Genomic DNA, 20,486 nt, shown 5'->3' on the forward strand with positions numbered 1-20,486 from the left:
GAACTTGCACAATCGGTGGCTGACTAAATACTTTTTTGCCCCACTGTGTGTGTGTGTGTGTGTGTGTGTGTGTGTGTGTGTGTGTGTGTGTGTGTGTGTGTGTGTGTGTGTGTGTATATAAATAAAAAAAAATGTTCAGAAATTTATAGACCTAACTGACCATTTACAACAGGACTTCTGTATGTCTCAGGGGAGATCTGCCCTGGCCACATATGAGTCTTGCACAGAGTATAAGTGTTGAGTATTTTAGAGTAGCATAAAAACTGGGACCAAAAATGACCTCATGAAGGCCTCCTGAGAGTGATTAGTGGTTTTATTGAAGCCTTCTTACAGTAAACAAGTTGTCATGACTGAAGTGGTCCATGTGCTTTTGCTTTTATTAATTGTAAACAGTCTAAAAACAATAATTTCTCTACACAAACTTGTAACTGGCTTTAATTTCCCCGATTCATAAACCTTTCACTGCCATGTCTGTTTTAGCTCAGCGCTGGGATTAAAAATAGCACTGCACTTCTTCTCTGCATGGCATTGTGCTAACAGGACCTCACTCCTGTAACATGATACTCCCTCTCCATTTTGAAAATACCACTGGGATTACCACTGTGTATATGGACACACAGCAGCCTCAAGTGCATGTGATGAAAGAGACGAGGCACTGGAAGAGTCTCTAAAGCATTTATTATGTTTCCTTACAGCTTTCCTACCCTTATTCCCATCAGCTGTGACACACAATGTGATGAACATAACTGACACTTTACTTTTGGCAGGACAACAAATGAGAGAATGGATCACGCACAACTAGAGGGAGGTAAAAGCCACAGTAAAAAAACAAAACAAAAAAAAAAAAAAAAACCAAACACCAATCATAATTACACAAAAGAGACGCCAGTAAAAAGACAGATTTGATCGACATGAGCTGTCACACAGTTTTACACAGAAAAAAAGTTCATGAACTTTTACTTAAAGTGTGGACTGCCCGTCCACCTCAAGGTGTAATCGTCAGCCTTTACAGCTTGAGCACTCTGAGTTGCTTCTAGTTTGCACAGACTATTCTCAGTGGATTTGACTGTTATCAGTGCAGTACAGTGTGTGTCAGCCTGTCCCTTTTCTTTGTGACAAAATACAACCCCCCCCCCCCCCACAAAAAAAAAAGGAAAATGAGGGAATGACATCATCACAAATGCTTTGAATGGAAAAAGGGGAAAAGGACTAAGTGCTGAGAATGAGGGATGAAGAACTGGACCGTCTGGAGTTGGACTCTAATCCAGTCGCATTGCAACTGCCCGCATTTTATGCCTTAGCGTTGATGATGTCGATGAACTCTGGCTTCAGGGAGGCTCCACCTACGAGGAAACCATCAACATCCTTCTGGGAGGCAAGTTCTTTGCAGGTAGCACCGGTGACAGAACCTGAGGAGAAGAAATGACGCTTGAGAAGAGATCGATGTGGGACTCAAAGGAAAACAGCTACCCAGCACAGCACTGACCTCCGTAGATGATCCTCACAGAGTTGGCAACGGCCTCAGAGACGTTGGTCTTCAGCCACTCCCTCAGTTTCTCATGAACTTCCTGTGCCTGAGATATTACACAGGAGACATTGTGTTGCAGGCTGTAAGCACAGCAAGTTAAATATTCAGTGATTTCTAATATTTACCTGCTGTGGGGAGGCGGTTTTCCCAGTGCCAATGGCCCACACAGGCTCGTAGGCCAGCACGACCTTGCTCCAGTCCTTTACATTGTCTGTGAAAGAGACGTGTGATAAGATTTATATTTCACAAGAGTTCGGATATCCACCACACTCTTGCTTGCACAAGCATGTACAAGAATGTCTGTTACAACATTTCAACTCATGTTGGCATAAAACCTGTGAGCTGCTTACCTGCGATGACCTTGGTCTGAGCAAAGACGACCTTCTCAGTGATGCCTCCCTCCCTCTCATCCAGCTTCTCGCCGATGCAGGCGATCACGCCAAGGCCGTTCTCCAGAGCATGAGCAGTCTTCTGACCAATCAGCTAACAACAAAGGAGACAATGATGAATATTTAACGTTTTTTAAAAATCTAAACGACTGCCATTAAAAAGAAATAATAATTTAAAAAAAAAATAAAAAAAAAAAAAAAAAAAAAAATCTATCCATGTTACCTCATCACTCTCTCCAAAGACGTGGCGCCTCTCGGAGTGTCCCAAGATCACCCAGTTCACACCGCAGTCCTTGATCATCGCAGGGCTGGAAGACGAGATTATCACACAGTGAACATAAATCAGAATTCCACAAATTCCATTGTAATGGACGTTTTCTCCCTCCCTGCCTGAGTGTGACACAGTTTGTATATACAAGAGATGGAAACAGCCACCTTGATGTCACATTCAGAAGACTCAACTTTAGCATTTTTGGCTGTAGCCATCTTGGACTTTGTGGTTCTGAAATCAGGGAGACGCCACACGCTCCTATTGTAGTCACTTGTCAATTTCAAAGTAGGCCCGTCCTAAACTGCACCCTGTTTCATCATCCAATTCCATGTCAATGTGGCTATAATTTACAAAAGTGAGATAAGACTTAAAATTAGTGAACAAGACCAATAATTCATTAGGAAAATGTTTGAGGTCCCAAAGGAAGCAAGAAGAAGCATCACTTTCTCAGACTTCAGGAAGAGTCGCCCTCTGCTGCCCATTAGAAAAACTGCAATCTGTCTTGTTTGGCTTTAACAGTCTAGGCCCCACCCACTCCTTGTAAAGAAACATTGTGATTGGTTTAATAAGTGCAGTTTTACCAAAGTATAATCATCAAGTGCTTTTAGTTGGCATTTTGACTGTATAAGTATATACACATATATATGTATACACTCATACACATAAACATTTTATTTTTATATGTTTTGTTTATTTCTGACGTCATGTTTGGAACTACAGGAGCACACCGTTACAACAGTGTCTGTGCCCGGTGTCCTAGTGCTGAAAGGCTTGTGTCATCAGGCAGGACTCTTTGCTCTTAGAAATTTCTCTCATAGGTTTCTCATAAAGAGAAGCCCCCATGTACTTGTTAAATATAAAACTACTGATAGGGGCAAGATGTAAAGTTAGTTTTGATGAATGGACAAATATGGGGGGGGGTCACTTTGACAACATGCTGGTTTTCCCCTAAAATCACCCTTGGATTAATTTATTTATATAGCAACAATTCACAGCAACAGTTGGCTTAAATTGCTTTAAATTTTAAGGTAGGGACACTAGAACTCCTTGTAAGATTCCTAACTGTATTTTGAGAGTGTAAAATCAGGAATTAGAAAAAAATAACCTGAATTAAATACCTGATCTCCCCAGTGAAGGCACCCTTGGGAACTTTGTAGCAGTTCTGAGCGGCGACACCGAACTTGGAGTCCAGTTTGGACCTGACAAAGTCCAGGTAGATCGATGGAGCGCCGCACACCACCTCTGTTAGAGGAGGAAAAAGAAAAACACTTTGGTTACAGCTAGTTAATCCAGTTACTCTTAAAACCAAATATTAGAATATTTATGACCACCTGACATCCATCAAGCAGAGTTTGAAACCTCCTTGTGGTACCTCAGAGAGGCAGTGGCTATTAATGTGCCTTTTGTGATTAGGAAAAGGCACAGAAAAAAGCAACAGTAGTAATTAGACTATCAAAGCATCCTCAGTGATTAGTTTGACGTGTTTTTATATATGTGCGTCTACAGTTCAGCTAATCTGAGCCATGTCAAACACAAGAACACATTTTTTCCCCACACAGCACTACTGCAACTAAGAGGCTGAACTGAATCCATCTTTAAAAATCAATAATTTGAGAGCTTAATGGGCCAGTGAGCAAAATTCAAAGTGAATGACTGGGAACTAAAAAAAAAAAATTATAAAATAAAAACCACAGGAAGCACTGGTTCAATATGAGGTACAGTCTGCAGCGGTCAAGAAGAGTACAGTAAAGTTAAGACACTGACATTCACATTGTAACTATATCTTTGGGGTTATGGAGTCTATATTAAACACTGCCCGTTATTATTAGTTTGGCAAAGGTCAGTCAGGTCTCCCTGCAGTAAAGGTCTGAGTTCAGCCTCCAAAAGGTCACCTGCCACGGCTGCATTCAGCAGAGGTCAGAGACAATCCATGCACCCGAGTTCAAAGGGTCAAACAGAAGATCCAGAGTTTAAATATCCAACAGGTCGGTCTGAGGATGAAACAGGTGAACTCTGACTTTAGAGGCGAAAGCACGGGGAAAAAAGCTCGTCTTCATTTTCACTTCAGCTCTAAAAATGGGGTGGATTCATTAAAGGGAGCAAGGTCCAAGGATAGTGTGAGCAGACTTCAGTCCTGAGCACTCAGGCCTGTGAGTGCACACAGCATTGCAGTTGCATAACAAACACACAGGAGGAGATAAACGGGCCTGTGACACCAGACACAGGCTGTCTTCAGAGTGTCATACACTTAAATAAGGGAAATATAAGCAGAGCTCAGTGTCTTAATGAAACAGCAGCTGCTGCCTCTGTCTGGTTCATCTGCAGGAAGCAGACAGCAACAGGGCAATGTCTTCTGCTGCATTCAGGGCAAGTTGGGAAAAAACTGACTACACACTCACACGAGTGAAGAGCTGAAATAAAATGAGTGCATCCGTTTTTTTACTTGTTTTTGACTTTTGCGCTGTTTAAAGCTTAAGCTGCTGAATAACTCGGCTCAATATGCTGACGAAAGAGCAACCCCATTAACGACCAGCCTGACTTGAATGCACCCCGCACAGCCACAGCAGAGGCAGATCTGCTCTGATGGTCTACGTGCCGCTGCAAACGCACACCCACCACGACATGAATGGAAAAAGCCATCCGAGCTTCCCTCGCCTGAGCTCCGGCACGTCTGCCAGCCGCTGGTCACGATTTAGCTCGGTTTAAAACGACCTCACGCTAATCCCGACTTTATTAAACACGGCCTGAAACAGACAGAAGCTCCGGCGCCAACGCTGTCATTGATTTTTTTTTAATATTTTGAATGAAACTGACATTTTGACCGCGGAGGATCATTCTGCTGTGACACGAATACGCAGAGATAGGCTTAAAATAACTGAAAATATGGAGACAAGTGGCCAAAAATACTGAACCCCATTCAAGAAGGGTGATGGTGTCAGAAGAAGCCACATACCGACATTTGGGTCCACCTTGCCTCCGTTCATGGTCTGGATGAGCTCCCCGAGGCTTTTCTTGTCGCCGTTCATCTTCCAGTTTCCACCAACGAAGAATTTTCTGGTCATGTTTGCGATTTTGGGGGGACGTTAGCCAAAGGAGTGAAACGGTACTGAAAGTCCACTGGGGGTCCTTCTAGTCTGGGGTAAGAGAGCGGACGTTAATGAGCAGCTCGGGGTATTTATTAACGTGAAGGTCTAACCCCTCCTCTCCCTCAGCGCCATTGGTTCACGCTGGTACGCCCGTAAAACGCGTTTCTGCCTCATTTTGAGGAAGAGGAAGAGGAGAATGTCATGCTGCGTTCAAGTGCCGTGCGGGAAAAGTACCTTTTCCCTGGATGAACCCGTTAGTGAGGACAACAGATATGAAGTGAAGCAATCGACAGTCTTGTGTTATTTTCACTCCTTCTAATTAAAGAAAATATGTTATTTTTTCTTATTTTTTTTTCATGTTTTTCTGAGTTAGTTTCCAGAGTGTGTTCGTTTTTATTCCTTAAATAGTTTTAATGTTAGCTTTTCTCAAGTATATGTATTTAGGGCTGTGCAGGAATATCGGGAAACGATGCACCTTACCTATATGTAACACAACTACAGCTAACAAAAATATAAATAAACAGTTGCAAAAAAAACATGTAAGGATTTTCTGTTTATCTACTCGTTTAAGATACTCGTTAACAACAGAGGGAGTTCATGGATGTAGTGAATGAGGACATGCACAAGGTTAGTGTGATGTAGGGTGGTCGAAATACGGTGAGATGAATGCAGATGGTACGCTTTAGCGACATCTAAAGGGAGCATCCGAAAGAGGCAGTTATTACATTTAAGTAGTCTTGTTTCGATCAAATTTCAGCATTGATATGAATAGTATTAGCCTTTATTTCACCTGAATCCTCTAAATGATCAGACCTACGGTACCTTATTTTTTTCAATCATAAGTATCTCGCTTCTGTTACTCAGTCATGACGGTCAACCATTTGATTGGCTGTGACGACACCAATCCCGCCCACCCACTCATTGACGGCTTGTTCAAAAAACGTTGTGATTGGTGAACACTCGGGCCAGTTTTAAAGTATTTGCATATCCGGCATGCACTGCGCTAAGAATGCCCTTATTATACTTTTAAAGTATAACTTTCAAAGGGTTTCAGTTGATACATTGGCTGTACATGTATTTAAATATATTATAAATGAATGTTTTTAAATATTTCCATTATTTCTGACATCGTATTTGCACCTACAGAATCACACCGTAACAACAGTGTCGGTGCCTGGTGTTCTAGTACCGATAGGGCTCAGTTTCGTGTTAGGAATCTTTGCTCTTAGATATTTGTCTAGTAGGTTTCTCATAAAGAGAAGCCCCCACTCATGTGTTTAAAATAAGCTTTGTTAGTCCATTCATAGGTAAGTAGATGAGTTCTTACAGCGTCCAGGGCCTATTTTACTCTTACACTCCAATTTCAATTTGTGTTACACTTATAAAATACAGACGAGCTCAAACATCGTTGTCCAACAAATAGTATTAATAAAATAACACACAAAAATATGCAAAACAAGGTAAACATATGCGTTCTTCGGTAGCTCTGGTGGAATAAAATCTATATTGTGAGCCTCTTAGCTCTTGAACTCTTATCTGACTGCTCTCGTAAAACTACGTGATTTTTAAGACTGTTTAATGTCACTGTTTAAAATCCCCTTTGTGTACGAGTGATCTGTGCCTGTGAGTAGAAACCACCCGCCTTTTGATTGGCCATAGTGATACAAGTCCCACCCACTTCGAGACGACTTCGTGATTGGTGAAAGTCACTGGCGCTTTATACCACCATAACAACAGTGTCTGTGCCTGACGTCCTAGTACCAATAGATTTCAACTTAGCGACAGGAATCTTTGCTCTTTGATATTTGTCTAGCAGGTTTCTCATAAAGAGAAGCCCTCTTACGTGTTTAAAGAAAACTGATTTGGCGTCTGTTCTTTCATAAATAACAGTTTAAAGGTACCTGTAGAGTTATTGCCGAGTCCTATAACTAGTTCCTCTTACACTTTAATTTCATTTTGGATTACACTTATTTTTTGCTGGACAACGCTGCAAAAAATATCGATAAAATAACACACTTCACTGAAAGCTTAAAGTGAACATGCGTATTCTTCAGTAGCCCTGCAGGAATAAAATCTATAATGTGAGCCTAACTCTTATCTGACTGCTCTCGTAAAACTACGTGATCTGTTTAATGTCACTGTTTAATGTTGTAGGCCAGTGTTAAAGAGGCTTCAAAAACCTGAAAATGATCAGGTCCAAGGTCCTGAAGCAACTATTCTAGTTACATTTTAGTGTGAGACTAAAATTACAGTAGTAATGAAATTACAACTCTTATAAAAGGTTATAAAAATGAGACAAGACACAGAAATAGTCTCTAAACCATTTTAAATTTATTTTGTTTCCTTACAGCTTTCCACTCCTGTCCCTTTTCTTTGGGACAAAATATAACCAAGTAAAAAAAATAAATAAATAATAATAATAAAGGAAAAGAAGGGAATGACATCTTCACACAAATATTTTGAATAAAAAAGGGGAAGAGGACTAAGTGTTGAGAGCTGGGGATGAAGAACTGGACCATCTGAATGGACTCGAACTCTAAACTGCTCGCATTGGCCTCGGCGTTGATTATGCTGATAAATACTGGCTTCGGGGAGGCTTTGCCCACAATGAAACCATCAATGTCCTTCTGGCCAGCAAGTTGAAAATCACTTCTGTGTACAAGTGATCTGTGCCTGTCGTTTGATTGGCCATAGTGATACAAGTCCCACCCCCTGCGTGACTACTTCATGATTGGTGGAAGTCAGTGGCGCTTTATACCACCATAACAACAGTGTCTGTGCCTGGTGTTGTAGTGATTACAATGGGTAGGTTGAGAACAGGATTCTTAGCTCTTAGAAAGTTATCTAGAAGGTTTCTCATAAAGAGAAGCCCCCCCCATCTCTGTGTAAAGCAAAGTTGTTTCTTTTCTTGTTCACATGTTCCTGTATGTCCTCCTTCTTTACATCTGTGAATCTTCTTTGTGGTCTTTTTCTTTTCTGGCTGCTTGGCAGCTTTAAAATCTTAATTCAACTTATATCAAGAAAATCAAATCAAGAAACAGGAAAACTGTTACACAATAATATGATTTTGTCACTGTGTCAGGATAGTGTTGGCATCCTAACCTTTAACTGCTCCCTTCTTCTTCTTCTTCTTCTTCTTCTCCCTCTTGGTTTATGTGCACCACCACCACTTACTGCACTGGAGTGCCATATGGCCATATGTTTGGAACACCGTGTCTCCAAGAAGACCTTCCAAAGTAAAAGCAATCTTCAGTTCCTTAATAATTCCCTTTCCTACCGATGAATCCACATTTACTTATAAAAAGTGTTATTTTATTAATATTTCTGTTAACCAACACGGTTTGAGCGAGGTCTGTATTCCAAAGTGCAACAAGCCTGACACTGTAGCAATACATTTTGCATATTCAGGTTCACTGCAGTGCATGCATAGTCTGATTTCCTGTTCACCGATAAACTGCACTCATTTCCTTCCACACCTACATGTTTTGTACACTGTAAAATCTTTGCAAACTGTGCTATAGTTCCCATATAACATCTAATCTGCATGTTTACCTTATCTAACACTCATGAGTGCTGATAAACTATGATTAGCCTTATTCCTTTTGTTGCATTTCACATGTACAAGTCATTGGATTATATGATAAACACCTAAGGAGATATATATGAGTATATATATGAGGTACAATTGATAATACTGTATATTATGCAACCCTAGATGTTTCACATTTATATTTGAAACCCACCCAAAGCTCATAAAATGAGTCGCTCATTATTAGCTGTGCTCTCAGGACTCCCCCAAGAAATATATGTATATTTGTAGTGTTTATTGACAATGTGACTGCTGATAAAATTAGCAGTAACACTGGTTCCTTCCTTGACTTAGCTGCTGTTTTTATATCTGAGCTTCAACTTCAAAAATAAAAAAAGCATTCCTCTGAAAATGGTCAGGTACAAGGCAACTAGTCTGAACCAGTCTGAGACTAAAATGAATACTGTTATGAAAGGATATAAAAATGAGACAAGACACTGAAATAGTATTTAAATCATTTATATTTATTATGTTTCCTTACAGCTTTCCACCCCTATCCCATGTCTTTGTGACAAAATATATAATCAAATAAAAATGTTTTTAAATAATAAAGGAAAAGGAGGGAATGTCATCATCACAAATACTTTAAATGAAAAAGGGAAAGAGGACTAAGTGCTGAGAGAGAGGGATGCAGAACTGAACCGTCTGAATGGAGTTGGACTCTAATCCAATCACACTGCAGTTGTCCACATTTTATGCCTTGGCGTTGATGATGTCAATGAACTCTGGCTTCAGGGAGCCTTTGCCCACAATGAAACCATCAATGTCCTTCTGGGCGGCAAGTTCTCTGCAGGTATCACCTCTCACTGAACCTGAGAAGAAGAAGCGATGTGTGAGAAGAGATCAACGTGGGACTCAAAGCAAAACAGCTACCAGCACAGCACTGACCTCCGTAGATGATCCTTACAGAGTTGGCTACCGCCTCAGACACGTTGTTCTTCAGCCACTCCCTCACTTTGGCATGAATCTGCTGCACCTGATGTATCACACAGGAGACATTATGTTAGAAACGGTAAACACAATATGTTAAATATTCAGTGATTTGTAATATTTACGTGTTGAGGAGAGGCAGCGTTCCCAGTGCCAATGGCCCACCCAGCCTCATAGGCCAGCACGACCTTGTTCCAGTCCTTTACGTTGTCTGTTAAAGAGACATGCGATCTTTATGTTATTGTAGGGTCTTGACATTACAGTATAAAGTGCCTTGAGGCAACCGTTGTTGTGATTTGGTGGCAATAAAAATACATTTTATTTTGAATTTTATTGTGAACCAAATTGATAAAACTTGCCTATAACAATTCAACATTCCAGCTCTCATGTGCACATAAAAAACCAGTGACAGCGTGAGGAGCTGCATACCTGCGATGGCTTTCATCTGAGCAAAGATGACCTGATCTGTGATGCCTTTCTCCTTCTCTTCCCGCGTCTCTCCGATGCAGACGATCACACCGAGATCGTTCTCCTGAGCGTGAGCTACCTTCTGGCCAATGAACTAACAGCACAGGAGGCAATGAAACATGTTTTGTGTGTTTTACTTGTTTTGAGGAATTCAGTTCTTTACATTTGCAGGTGAAAAACTAAATGAACAGGATAAAATTATCTGTAGTTACCTCATTACTCTCTCCAAAGATGTGGCGCCTTGTAGAGTGTCCCAGGACCACCCAGTCCATACCACAGTCCTTGATCATTGCAGGGCTGGAAGACCAGAAGCATTCCCATGAAGACAAACTGATTATCTTCTTTTTTTCATTGATAAACAGTATTATGACCCAGTCATTAGTTGTATTCGACTGTGATGGATGGTTGTCCTAACTGTGTGAGGATAGTGATTTTCACAAGGTTGAATTTCAAGGATAAGAGATTGAGCAAAACATGATAAAGTCCCACTTGGAAGCCTCAATTTGAACATGTTAGCCGTCACCATCGTGGTCATGTATAAATGCATACAGTGTTGAATTGTGAGTCACAAGGTATTTAAGTCCTAACCCATACCTTGGTTGGCTGTAGGTAGAGCAGGTCATCTACTAATTGAAAGGTTGGTGTTTCAATCTGCTAATACCCTTGATATTAACCCCAAGTTTCTCTCTGATGAATCAGAATGTGTGTGAATGTTCGATAGAAAGCACTCACATAGAAAAAGTGCTGCATGAGTGGGTGAATAAAGTGCTTTTAGTGCTCAGGTAGCGTAGAAGAGCACTATATAAGAACCAGTTTATTTACCGTTATTATATTTGTGTAAATGGAGCTAAAATGTATAAAAGGAAACATCATGCTGTGATGCTCTGCTTTTCCTGAGATCCAGAATTTGGATACAGACTTTTAGCACCCATAGCTAGCACCAAATAACTGAGTTTATTCTATCTTAAGCAGAATAAAGTGCACTGTGTACCTGATCTCTCCAGTGAAGCCACCACTGGGAACTATGTAGCAGTTCTGAGCAGCCACGCTGAACTTGGGATCCAGTTTGGACCTTGTTAGTTCCAGATAGATGGCTGGAGCAGCACACACCACCTCTATTTAAAGAGAGAGAGAGAAAACACAATACTTGGGTTACAGATATGTAGTTCATTTATTTATCAGGGCACAAACACAGTAAATATTAAAACTAAATATTACAATATTTACGACCGTGAACTAGCTGGAGTTTGACACTTCCTTTTGGTTCTTCAGAGAAACAGTGGTCATTAGTAATGTGGTTGTGATGGCTCAACATAAAGCTGCATCTCTTGACATCTGATTAGGAAAAGGCAGCCGAAGAAAAACTAAACTAAACTACGTCACTCTTGACGTTGGTCTGCAATAACTGTTTGTGTGCAGTTTGTCCCACAGTGTTGCAGGCTAAACGACCAGCTGCTGTATTTCACAGGGAGAGAAAAGAGAGAGAGCTAACTTCACTCAGAGATGGAGAAAGATTTAGGAAGACAGATGGATAGGAGAGGGAGAAGGTAAGGATTGTTCAGTTGCACTTGATAAAGTGCAGAATTAAAGCTTTCATGCGATGTTGTAATTTTAATCACATAGTTGATATTCCTGCAAAACAAACTAAGCTATGCTCACTCTGTTATTCAAATGTTGTGTGAAAATGCTGGGTAGTTTGTATGCTTACATCTTGTTGAATTCAGTTGTGTAAATCCACAAAGACCTGTAGGTCAGCTGATCACTGCGTGCATACTAAGAAAATCTACTGAATCTACTTGAGTACATTTCAGAGCCTGTACTTTTTCACTTTTACTTGACTAAAAAAGTTGCTTCTGTACTTCAACTTTTATTGGAGTATTTTTTAACATGGGTATACTGCTTCAGTTAAATCATTTAAGTCTTTAAATACTGACCAGTCAGTATATACCATGCATCCCTGTGACATGGAAGTGCCTTCTCCATACCAGACCTTGACTTCTCTTCTTATCAGTTTCCCTCCATTAGTATAGGCTTGTACACAGTGAAGAGGGACTGAAGCCTGTGCATTTGCTTTGGGGTGTATTGTTTTGTTTTTTTTATGGCTTATAACATTGGAATATAATGAAAGTGCTTTTATAAGTAAAGTGGGAATTGTTATGTTAAGCGTTTGACCTATAGACCCATTTGTGTTGACCTATGTATACAGGTTAAGTTTTATTTTGGCAGTGTAACATGTTTTTATGTCATATATGTCAAGTAATTGCTTCTTACTGCAACACTGGCATAATAGCCATTATTTCTGACCCTATGGTTGACCTTGATCATAAACCTGTCAACAAGGACATGAATAATGAATATGGATGATAATGTCTGGGAAGATTTTTTTCACGCGCTACTGTAATATCTTAGATTTCATTCAAGTCAGTTAATAGTCAAATTTAAATGAGTTTGTGAGTGTGAGAAGTTTCAGTAAAGGCTGTGATACAGGGATCCCATTTGCATTTCATTGGAGCAACTAAACACTGACGATGATCACAGACAGGTTTCAATCTCACATAGAAAAAAAATCAGATATGTTATTTTAGATGTTACGTGATAACACCATCACAAAACTGTCAGCGGCTGGTTTCATACTGGAGTCTTTGCTTTTAGATGTTTGTTTAGAAGTTTGCTGTTCCATCATTATCATTATAAATTGTTATTAGTTTCCACCTTTGATGTGGTATTATTTAAAAAGTTCATTTCTGGTCTTCGGCTTTTCACACGACAATATTAAAAGTGAGTGCTTTTCCTTTTCTGCTTTTACACAAACACTTTTTCATTTAAAGCGAAGGTTTTAAATTCAGTCTACACAAAATGTCTCGTGTAGATGACTTAGTGACATCGTACCACAGAACTGGTTTTAATAAACAGGGATTTTTTCTTATTTTTAGCACATAAACACAGCTTGTTATAGGTATGTAGCAGCTAAAATATGTATTTCTGATTATTGTTTTGACTCAAATTTGTCACTATGGGCAACTTCAACAAACAGTAATTGTTACAATGGGTGTGGCTTCACCTTAATTGCCTGGTCACGCCTCAGGTGGCATGGAAAGAGAGAGGATGAGTAGTCCTCAGATATTTTCTGTTGATCCTATTCTCATCACTCATGCATCACTGACTGATTGGAATGAAAAGTTTGGTTTCTTTCCTGTTTGTTTGAATAAAATCATCATCCATCTAAGGAAGAATCCACTTTGTTGAATGAGTCACAGTAAAAGCCCAACTTAGCCTCTCAGCGGCTTTTCTTAAAGGAAGTTTTCCTACAAGATGCTGCAGAAAACTGTATGTACAGATTGAAAACTTCTGAATATACACTCACTGGGAAGAGCTGGCCACAATTGTGCAAGGTGAAACAGCTGACAATGGATTGATGAAATATTGACCGTTACATGTTTGTGGAGGTGTGTTGTGCCATTGACTCAAGTTGCAGCTAATGATATTTCACAAGAATGCATAGTGAGAAACGCCCATGGACTAACGCTTAATAAATCATTTCCACGTAAAGCGTTGTAGCCTTTGATATCAGTTGTTTCAAATATCTGATAAATAACCATAAGTAGTTTATCTTTGTTTCCTTGTATTGTGTTAATGATAAGATAGTACACACTTTTCTTTGAAAAAATAACCCAGTTTTAAAAGGTGAGTATATTTATAGCACAAAAACTTTTAGTGAACTCTGAAGAGCAAAACGAATGAATCAGTTGTTGGTTTCAATAACTGATTCATTCAATGTTGTTTAAAAACTTGTGGTCTGCTCATGAAAGAGCAACACCTTAACAACCAGCCTGACTTCAGTGTACTTTGCGTTTCCTCAGCAGACAGCTGCTGGCTGGACTGATGAAAAATTCTCCAGAGCTTTCCTCATCTTTCCTCACATTTTTAATGAGGTTTAAAATGACCTCAAAGTACTCCTGAACTTTTGCAGATGCTTCTGGCATTAAATGTGTCTGTGATTTTTTTCCCCCTTGAATTAAAGAGTAATTTTGACCATGGAGTTGTGACATGAATACAAGGAGAAAAGCTTAAATTAACTGAAAATAGTGCAACAAGTGTCTAAATGGTGAACCTTCAAATGGAGAAATAATATCAGAAGACACATACCGACATTGGGGTCCAGCTTTGCAGTGTTCAGGGTCTGGATGAGCTCCCCGATGCTTTTCTTGCTGCCGTTCATCTTCCAGTTTCCACAAACAAAGAATTTTCTGGTCATGTTTGCAGATCTTTGTGGATTTTTTTCTGAGGATTAAAACACTACAAAGCCAACCGGGGTCCTTCTCTTCTAGGGTAAGAGAGCAGCTCGGGATATTTATTAACGCGAGAGATTTAACCCCTCCTCTTTCTCAGTGCCATTGGTTCATCCTGGCATGCCCATAAATGTAGTTGTACCTTATTTAGAGGAAGAGATGAGTTGTGTTATGATGTGCTCATGTGTCGTGTGGTAAATGGTCTTTTATAGCAAATGAGAGAGCATTTTCCATTTATTTTCACTTTTATTTCTAATAAATTCAGAGTTTCATTGTGAGACGGCATACGAATGGGTACCATGAGAGGATGTGTGGCACTCTTTGAGGAAGTCAGGAGAGTTGAAGAGTTTGTATGAGGAAAATGACAAATCGGTGAGGCAAGAGTGACAGATGACTTCAAGGTGAGGGTGGGCTTACATCACTGACCTTGCTCTGAGCCCCTTCTTGTTCGCAATGTTAATGACACATGAGGTCAGGCAGGAGTCTCTGTGGACTGGCACATGTTCAATAATTGGTCAACAACCGTCTGAAGGGACAACTCCCTCTAGGTCTTGATGCATGCTGAATCATCCAGGTAAGGAAATCCCAAAGAGCTGATTCTGTTCACCTGGATTTAGTGTTTTCATAACATAACATTTGCATAACGACTAAAACCAACATGACTAATATTGGGCCGAGAGGTCATTGTTAGTCAACCTCGCTGAAAACGCTACGTTTAGATGAACAGAATAAACTTTTTGGGAACTTGAGTTTAAATACCTGGGAATCTCCAGCATTTGGTTTTAGAATTGAAGAAGCTTCTCGAATGCTAGGTGAAACATCTTCAAGACACTTAAAGAAGTCCACTCGGTTTTCTTTCCAAGCTCCTTAGATTACCACGACCTGGATGACTGAGAACCTACACATACAAATTCTTTTTCATTGTTTTCTTCGTCTTTTTTGATGATAATCCTCTTTGTTTTCTTTCAGCTGCTTTTTTTAGGGGTCACCAAAGTGAATCATCTGCCTCCATCATCCTCTTCTGCCTGACCAACCCTCCTTCACTATTTCCATGGATCTTCTCTGTGGTCTTATTCTTTTTCTCCTGCACAGCAGTTCAGCCTCCAGTGTCCAATAAGATTGTCATCCAGCAGCTTTTGTCTTATTAATATGTTTCAGTGCCACTGAAAACCATACAAACACATCTACATGACATAATGCTCTGACTTTTCTTTAAAAGTTACATAGATTATATCAGTGGTTTGTCATGAAATGAGTGAATCTGTGCATTTGGTAGAGCTGGGCGACATGACCTCAGATCACTTTGATGATTAGTTGAACATTTTAACTTGATCGTTATTAATGTTTGTTTTTTTTTCTTGCCCTTCTTACCCTGGTTTTAGAGTATTAGGACCATGTTAAAAAAGAAACACTGAAGTGTTTTATTCATTTTGAGAATAAAGTGCTGAGATAAGGGTGAACTGTCTCAGTCCTCGGGGGTTTCTCGGTATGTGTTTCTCTGTACATTCTTGTAAAATACCATTAGCTGCAACCTCATTTTTTTATACAACACACCTCCATTTTTACTACACAGTAATGTAACCATCAACATTGCATCCATTCACTGCCGGCAATTTCACGTTGCACCATTGCAGCCAACTCTTCTGGGATTGAGTGTGTTTTTTCTTTCTTTCTTAATAGATCTTAATAGGCCTCATATTTCTCACACAGCAGTTTATGTACAGAAAGAGAAAAATGAATCCCTTGGTACTAAAAACGATTCTGAAGCAAAATGTCTCAGACTCATCTACACAAGGTATTTTGTAGAGGGTGCAGCCAGTCGTGCACTAATTGGCAGTAGTTATTTCAACTTTATAGTCAAAATGAGAAATAAAAAACAATTTTTATCACTCAGCCGTTAAAGGCTAACGAGGCATTGTTGTTACCCTGCCAGGCAGGCGGGCAGACAGCATGGACACCAAAGTTCGTGACTTCAATAACTTGAGAATGAGGTGATTTTCAAACTGACACCAAATCTCGGATGAGTTTGACCCCTGACCTTGACCTCAAGGTCAGAAAATTTTGTGAATACAAAGATTTCAGCTAGGATTTTCTAATTCATATCATAAGTGCATTTACTAAAAGTACTGGAAGAATTTGAATCTCAGTCACCTAAACCTCAAGATCAAGGTAAGAGATCAGGTTTTCTGAAAATCTCTTGAACATGATAACTTGAGAGATGTGGAACTTCAAATTCATACCGTAGGTACATTTACTAAAAACCTCAAACAAATCTGATGCCAGTGACCTTGACCTCAAAGTCCGATCTTTTGGGGAAAAAAGTCAGAAATGTTGAAAAGATCAACTTCATTAGTTCAAGGGCGTCTCTCAGTATGCATTCTTGTGTTTTCTTGTGAAATATCATCAGTTGCAACCTGTTCTTCTGAAACAACACACCTTCCTTTTTGCACAAATGTGCAACCAGTGATATTGCATCTGTCACCTTGCACAATTATGGTAAATTGTCCAAGTTTGTGTGTGTTCTTAATTTTTTCTTTCTTCTGAGCAGACACAATCATTTCAAAGTCCTCATATTTATCACCCACCATGTTTATGTGCTGAAAGTGGTTCAGCTTTAATTCAAGGCATTTAACAAAAATTTTAAAAGGCTCACATGTAATCGGACAAATTATCGCTATCATCAGCAAAAAGCAAAGTTGGGTTTCCTCCTTTAAGATGCTCTGCCAGGCTGTTTTTTGTGGATCCAGTTTTGTCTTCAGCATTCTCTGCTGAGTTAAGTTCAGGTGATTCATTTGATTGCTGCAGAATAATCCTCTGCCCTTCAGAAATCACTGAGTTGCTTTGTGTGTTTTGCATCATTGTCTGTGCTTGAAGTCTGTATTGTGAAGCCTTACCTGCTGCACATGCATGAACGTGAGCTAAAAATTTATTTCTCATTGTTTTCTTCATCTTGTTTCAGCTGCTTCCTTTAGAAACCTGTAACCTGATTTTTCTGATACAGCATACCTCCACTGTAATGTGCACATGTGTAATAATTGACATTGCATCTGTTCATTGCCAACTTTGCACAACTGTGGCCTTTTCTTCCCAGTTTGTTGGGGTTTTTTTTGACCTCCTGAACAGACAGAAGTTCTCATACATATATACTATTTTTATGTGCAGGAAGAGAAAAAAAAATCCCTCGCCACCAAAACCAATTCTGAAGTCCCATGACACTGACTCATCTATACAAATATTTTGTGGAGGGTGGGGCAGCTGTGTACTAATTGGCAGTAATCTAACTTGAAACAACAACTTTAATCTTAACATTTCCAATTTTTCTCAACATATTGGATCCTGGTTGATGTTATTTGGACTCAACATCCAAAAATTAATTTAGACTTTATTCTCAAATCAACAAAAAAAAAACCCAACTTCATTCTTTAGGTTTAGGTTAGGAAAAGCATCCGGTTTAAAACTCAAATCAAACATCTGCAGCTTGTGGGAAGAAATCTGCTGATACTAGCCATCCTTCGGTGATTATTATACTCCAAGTGTTGAAACAGATTGCTGGTATTCCCTTTGCTTACTGAAACCATTTGCATTCAACTTCTTTCTCTTTGATGACAATACGAAAACACACACGCCAGCAATGAAGCCAGTTAAATATAAAAGTAATGAACAAACTCCTGATGCTATAATATGGAACTCTTTTTTACTCTTGCCTGTAATTAACAAAATTATACATGAATATTACCTACTACTCTAAGATAAGGATAAGCGGAAGCGAAGGTATGGATGGATGGATATTATATTTTATGTGAAAAGGGACCGTGTACGATATTAACATAAATGTAGCCATTCAATGCATTGTACCAGAGTTGGCTTAAGCTAATTTGCATCTGTAGTCCCTTGGCAGGTCATGAAATAATATATCTCTTATATAAAAGACAAAAGATCTTTCGGTAATTGCATGGTGGAAATGATTTTTTGTTCCATGTGTTCTTGTGACATTGTTTTGCAATGATTTCCAGTTAATATCATGTAGTGCTGTGTGACGGTCAGGTTGCTGACCCAAATGCAGAACTCAGGATGCAGAAGTGCAATGAAAGTAGCTTTAATGTCTGTTTAACAATTTCAAGTAATTCACTAGTAATTCACTAAAAAAAAGGCTAAGTAGGAAGAAATACACTTTTAGGGACTGAGACATAAAGGCCAACAGTGGACACTCGGTAGTACTGCAGGATGAGTGTTGTTTGTTTCACCTGTCTTGAGCCAAGATCATCCATGGAGGAAAAATGGAGATATAAAGAGAAAGTACGAATTTTGGGGTCTTGTGATCCCGGCAGCTTTATTTAAATCCCTGAAAGTGATTACGTCTTTCCCAGAGCTCCTGTTCAGTGGCATATCTACATGTGTCCTCTAGAGAATCCCTCAACGTATACTGCTGCCAGGATGAAACCTTTAAAAGTATGGACAGTATGGACAATAATACCACCATGTGGGAGGTTCGTCATTAGAGAAAAGATAAGTGCAACATAGCAAGTGTAAACAAATCTTCTGTTTTCTCAACCTGTAAGTTTACAGCGTAGGCCCAGAAAAGTTCCTGTACTGTTAATTTGTCACATTATTGTTGTGTCATAGTAGTAGCTGACAGAGTAAATCATTCCTACAGTTTAAATGAGCCACCACTGACAGCATGGGTTGCTATGGAGAAGCAGGGATTGGTAACAACTGGTTTGTAAGGCAGGGTTAGGAGAGGTGTGCTCACATGTTGGTGCCATACTCTACACATTTTCTGGCAGTTGTAAATAAACGTAGATTCGTGCATCCAATAGAACGGCAACTATCTGGTATTTTGGTTAAGTATAACTCGAAGATGTTGAAATGATGGCTGGATGGCAAAGGACTGCAGTACTGTTTTTGACCTCCGAGAAGGCGTGTCCCAGTAGCTTAGATGTCACGTGAAAACTATGGATAAGCTGGGCCCTGGCCACCTTCACCCTACTGGGACGGATGCAGCGTGCTTTGCCATCTCCACTATTACCAACTTGGGCCATGGAGGGAGCTAGAAGATCAAACTGGTCAACTGCAAAGGAACAGCCTCCAGACTGTTGCTTCGAGCGGTCTTTGAAGAGGTTAGTTTAGGGAAGCTAACCAGTCTCTAGCACAGCTATTTCGGAAGGAGTTTCACTCTGAGGGACACAGTGAGCCATTTCACTTTGAGGCACATAATGAGGAGTTTCACTTTGAGGCACATAAGGAGCAGATTCAGATTCACATTGTGAAGAAGTTGAGACTGTGGTACACTATGAGCAGGTTCAGAGTGAGGCACTAAATAAGCCTCACTTTATGTTAAAGGAGCAACAAAACAACTCTGATTTCATAAGTTAAAAACAAGGATCAGTGTCTGAATCAGCAAAACACAAAATTCAAATTCATTTGGGCCAACTTGGCAACATGAAACACAGTCTCTGACTTCATCGCAGGCTCGTCAACATGAAACACACTCTGTCTGGCTCGGAAACAAAAAATCCAGCCTTCATTTTTTCCAGGCTTATATAAATAAAACATGGATTTCAAACTGGCCTGGAACAAAAGGTTCAGTCTTACTCACTTATTTGGCTGTAATGATTGATTTATCGATGCGTATATATTTTGTTAATGCTGAAACTTGCTTGAGCAACAATGCAATAAATGGAAAATAAATGACGTGGCAGTGCGTAAAATCTGAGCAAATGGTCCTATTTGTCCTCTCATTCACTGGTGTTAACAGCACTCTAGTCCAGTGTTGGCTGAAGCCCCCTCGTGGTCCATAGTGGGACTGCAGGTGGGCCCCAGTAATAACAGAAATTCAGTTTGAAATTACTCACAATTATGTACAGCTACATATCTAAGAAAATGTATTAAGTTATATAAAAAGAGACTTAAAACTATAATAGGAGGTGGTTAGCTTG

General features: G+C 39.7%; 2 protein-coding genes and 4 non-coding genes across 6 annotated transcripts; 4 read left to right on the forward strand and 2 right to left on the reverse strand.

Moving 5' to 3' along the window:
- Window positions 1–659: 659 nt before the first annotated feature.
- Window positions 660–5,358, reverse strand: LOC120732463 (triosephosphate isomerase B). Its single transcript, XM_040030083.1, has 7 exons — window positions 5,142–5,358; window positions 3,307–3,430; window positions 2,141–2,225; window positions 1,879–2,011; window positions 1,654–1,739; window positions 1,487–1,574; window positions 660–1,409 (listed from the first exon to the last, which is right to left on the reverse strand). The coding sequence occupies exons 1-7, from the start codon at window positions 5,248–5,250 to the stop codon at window positions 1,291–1,293; spliced, it is 744 nt and encodes a 247-aa protein (XP_039886017.1). The 5' UTR covers window positions 5,251–5,358; the 3' UTR covers window positions 660–1,290.
- On the forward strand, window positions 2,974–3,029 carry LOC120733192. Its single transcript, XR_005695761.1, has one exon. It is a non-coding gene; the product is annotated as a U7 small nuclear RNA (small nuclear RNA).
- Window positions 5,359–6,485: 1,127 nt separating the features above from the next.
- On the forward strand, window positions 6,486–6,541 carry LOC120733190. The gene has a single exon (XR_005695759.1). It is a non-coding gene; the product is annotated as a U7 small nuclear RNA (small nuclear RNA).
- A 516-nt stretch (window positions 6,542–7,057) lies between these two features.
- On the forward strand, window positions 7,058–7,113 carry LOC120733184. The gene has a single exon (XR_005695754.1). It is a non-coding gene; the product is annotated as a U7 small nuclear RNA (small nuclear RNA).
- Window positions 7,114–8,092: 979 nt separating this feature from the next.
- LOC120733191 lies at window positions 8,093–8,148 on the forward strand. The gene has a single exon (XR_005695760.1). It is a non-coding gene; the product is annotated as a U7 small nuclear RNA (small nuclear RNA).
- A 1,158-nt stretch (window positions 8,149–9,306) lies between these two features.
- On the reverse strand, window positions 9,307–14,595 carry LOC120732464 (triosephosphate isomerase B-like). The gene is made up of 7 exons (XM_040030084.1): window positions 14,408–14,595; window positions 11,253–11,376; window positions 10,474–10,558; window positions 10,223–10,355; window positions 9,919–10,004; window positions 9,752–9,839; window positions 9,307–9,675 (listed from the first exon to the last, which is right to left on the reverse strand). Exons 1-7 carry the CDS (start codon window positions 14,514–14,516, stop codon window positions 9,557–9,559), a joined length of 744 nt encoding a protein of 247 aa, XP_039886018.1. The 5' UTR covers window positions 14,517–14,595; the 3' UTR covers window positions 9,307–9,556.
- Between the last annotated feature and the right edge of the window lie 5,891 nt (window positions 14,596–20,486).

This window comes from Simochromis diagramma, unplaced genomic scaffold (assembly GCF_900408965.1).
Source record: "Simochromis diagramma unplaced genomic scaffold, fSimDia1.1 OVJJ01000361.1, whole genome shotgun sequence".
In the NCBI taxonomy this organism is placed as follows: domain Eukaryota; kingdom Metazoa; phylum Chordata; class Actinopteri; order Cichliformes; family Cichlidae; genus Simochromis; species Simochromis diagramma.

Coding starts and splice junctions, on each gene's coding strand:
- LOC120732463 (XM_040030083.1), bottom strand. CDS start 5,250: ATGACCAGAAAATTCTTCGTTGGTGGAAACTGGAAGATGAACGGCGAC. Junction 2,226..3,306: donor GCCTTCACTGGGGAGATCAG/GTATTTAATTCA, acceptor CTCGTCTTCCAG/CCCTGCGATGATCAAGGACT. Junction 1,740..1,878: donor TCAGACCAAGGTCATCGCAG/GTAAGCAGCTCA, acceptor TCTCTTTCACAG/ACAATGTAAAGGACTGGAGC.
- LOC120732464 (XM_040030084.1), bottom strand. CDS start 14,516: ATGACCAGAAAATTCTTTGTTTGTGGAAACTGGAAGATGAACGGCAGC. Junction 10,559..11,252: donor GGCTTCACTGGAGAGATCAG/GTACACAGTGCA, acceptor CTGGTCTTCCAG/CCCTGCAATGATCAAGGACT. Junction 10,356..10,473: donor TCTTTGGAGAGAGTAATGAG/GTAACTACAGAT, acceptor CTGTGCTGTTAG/TTCATTGGCCAGAAGGTAGC.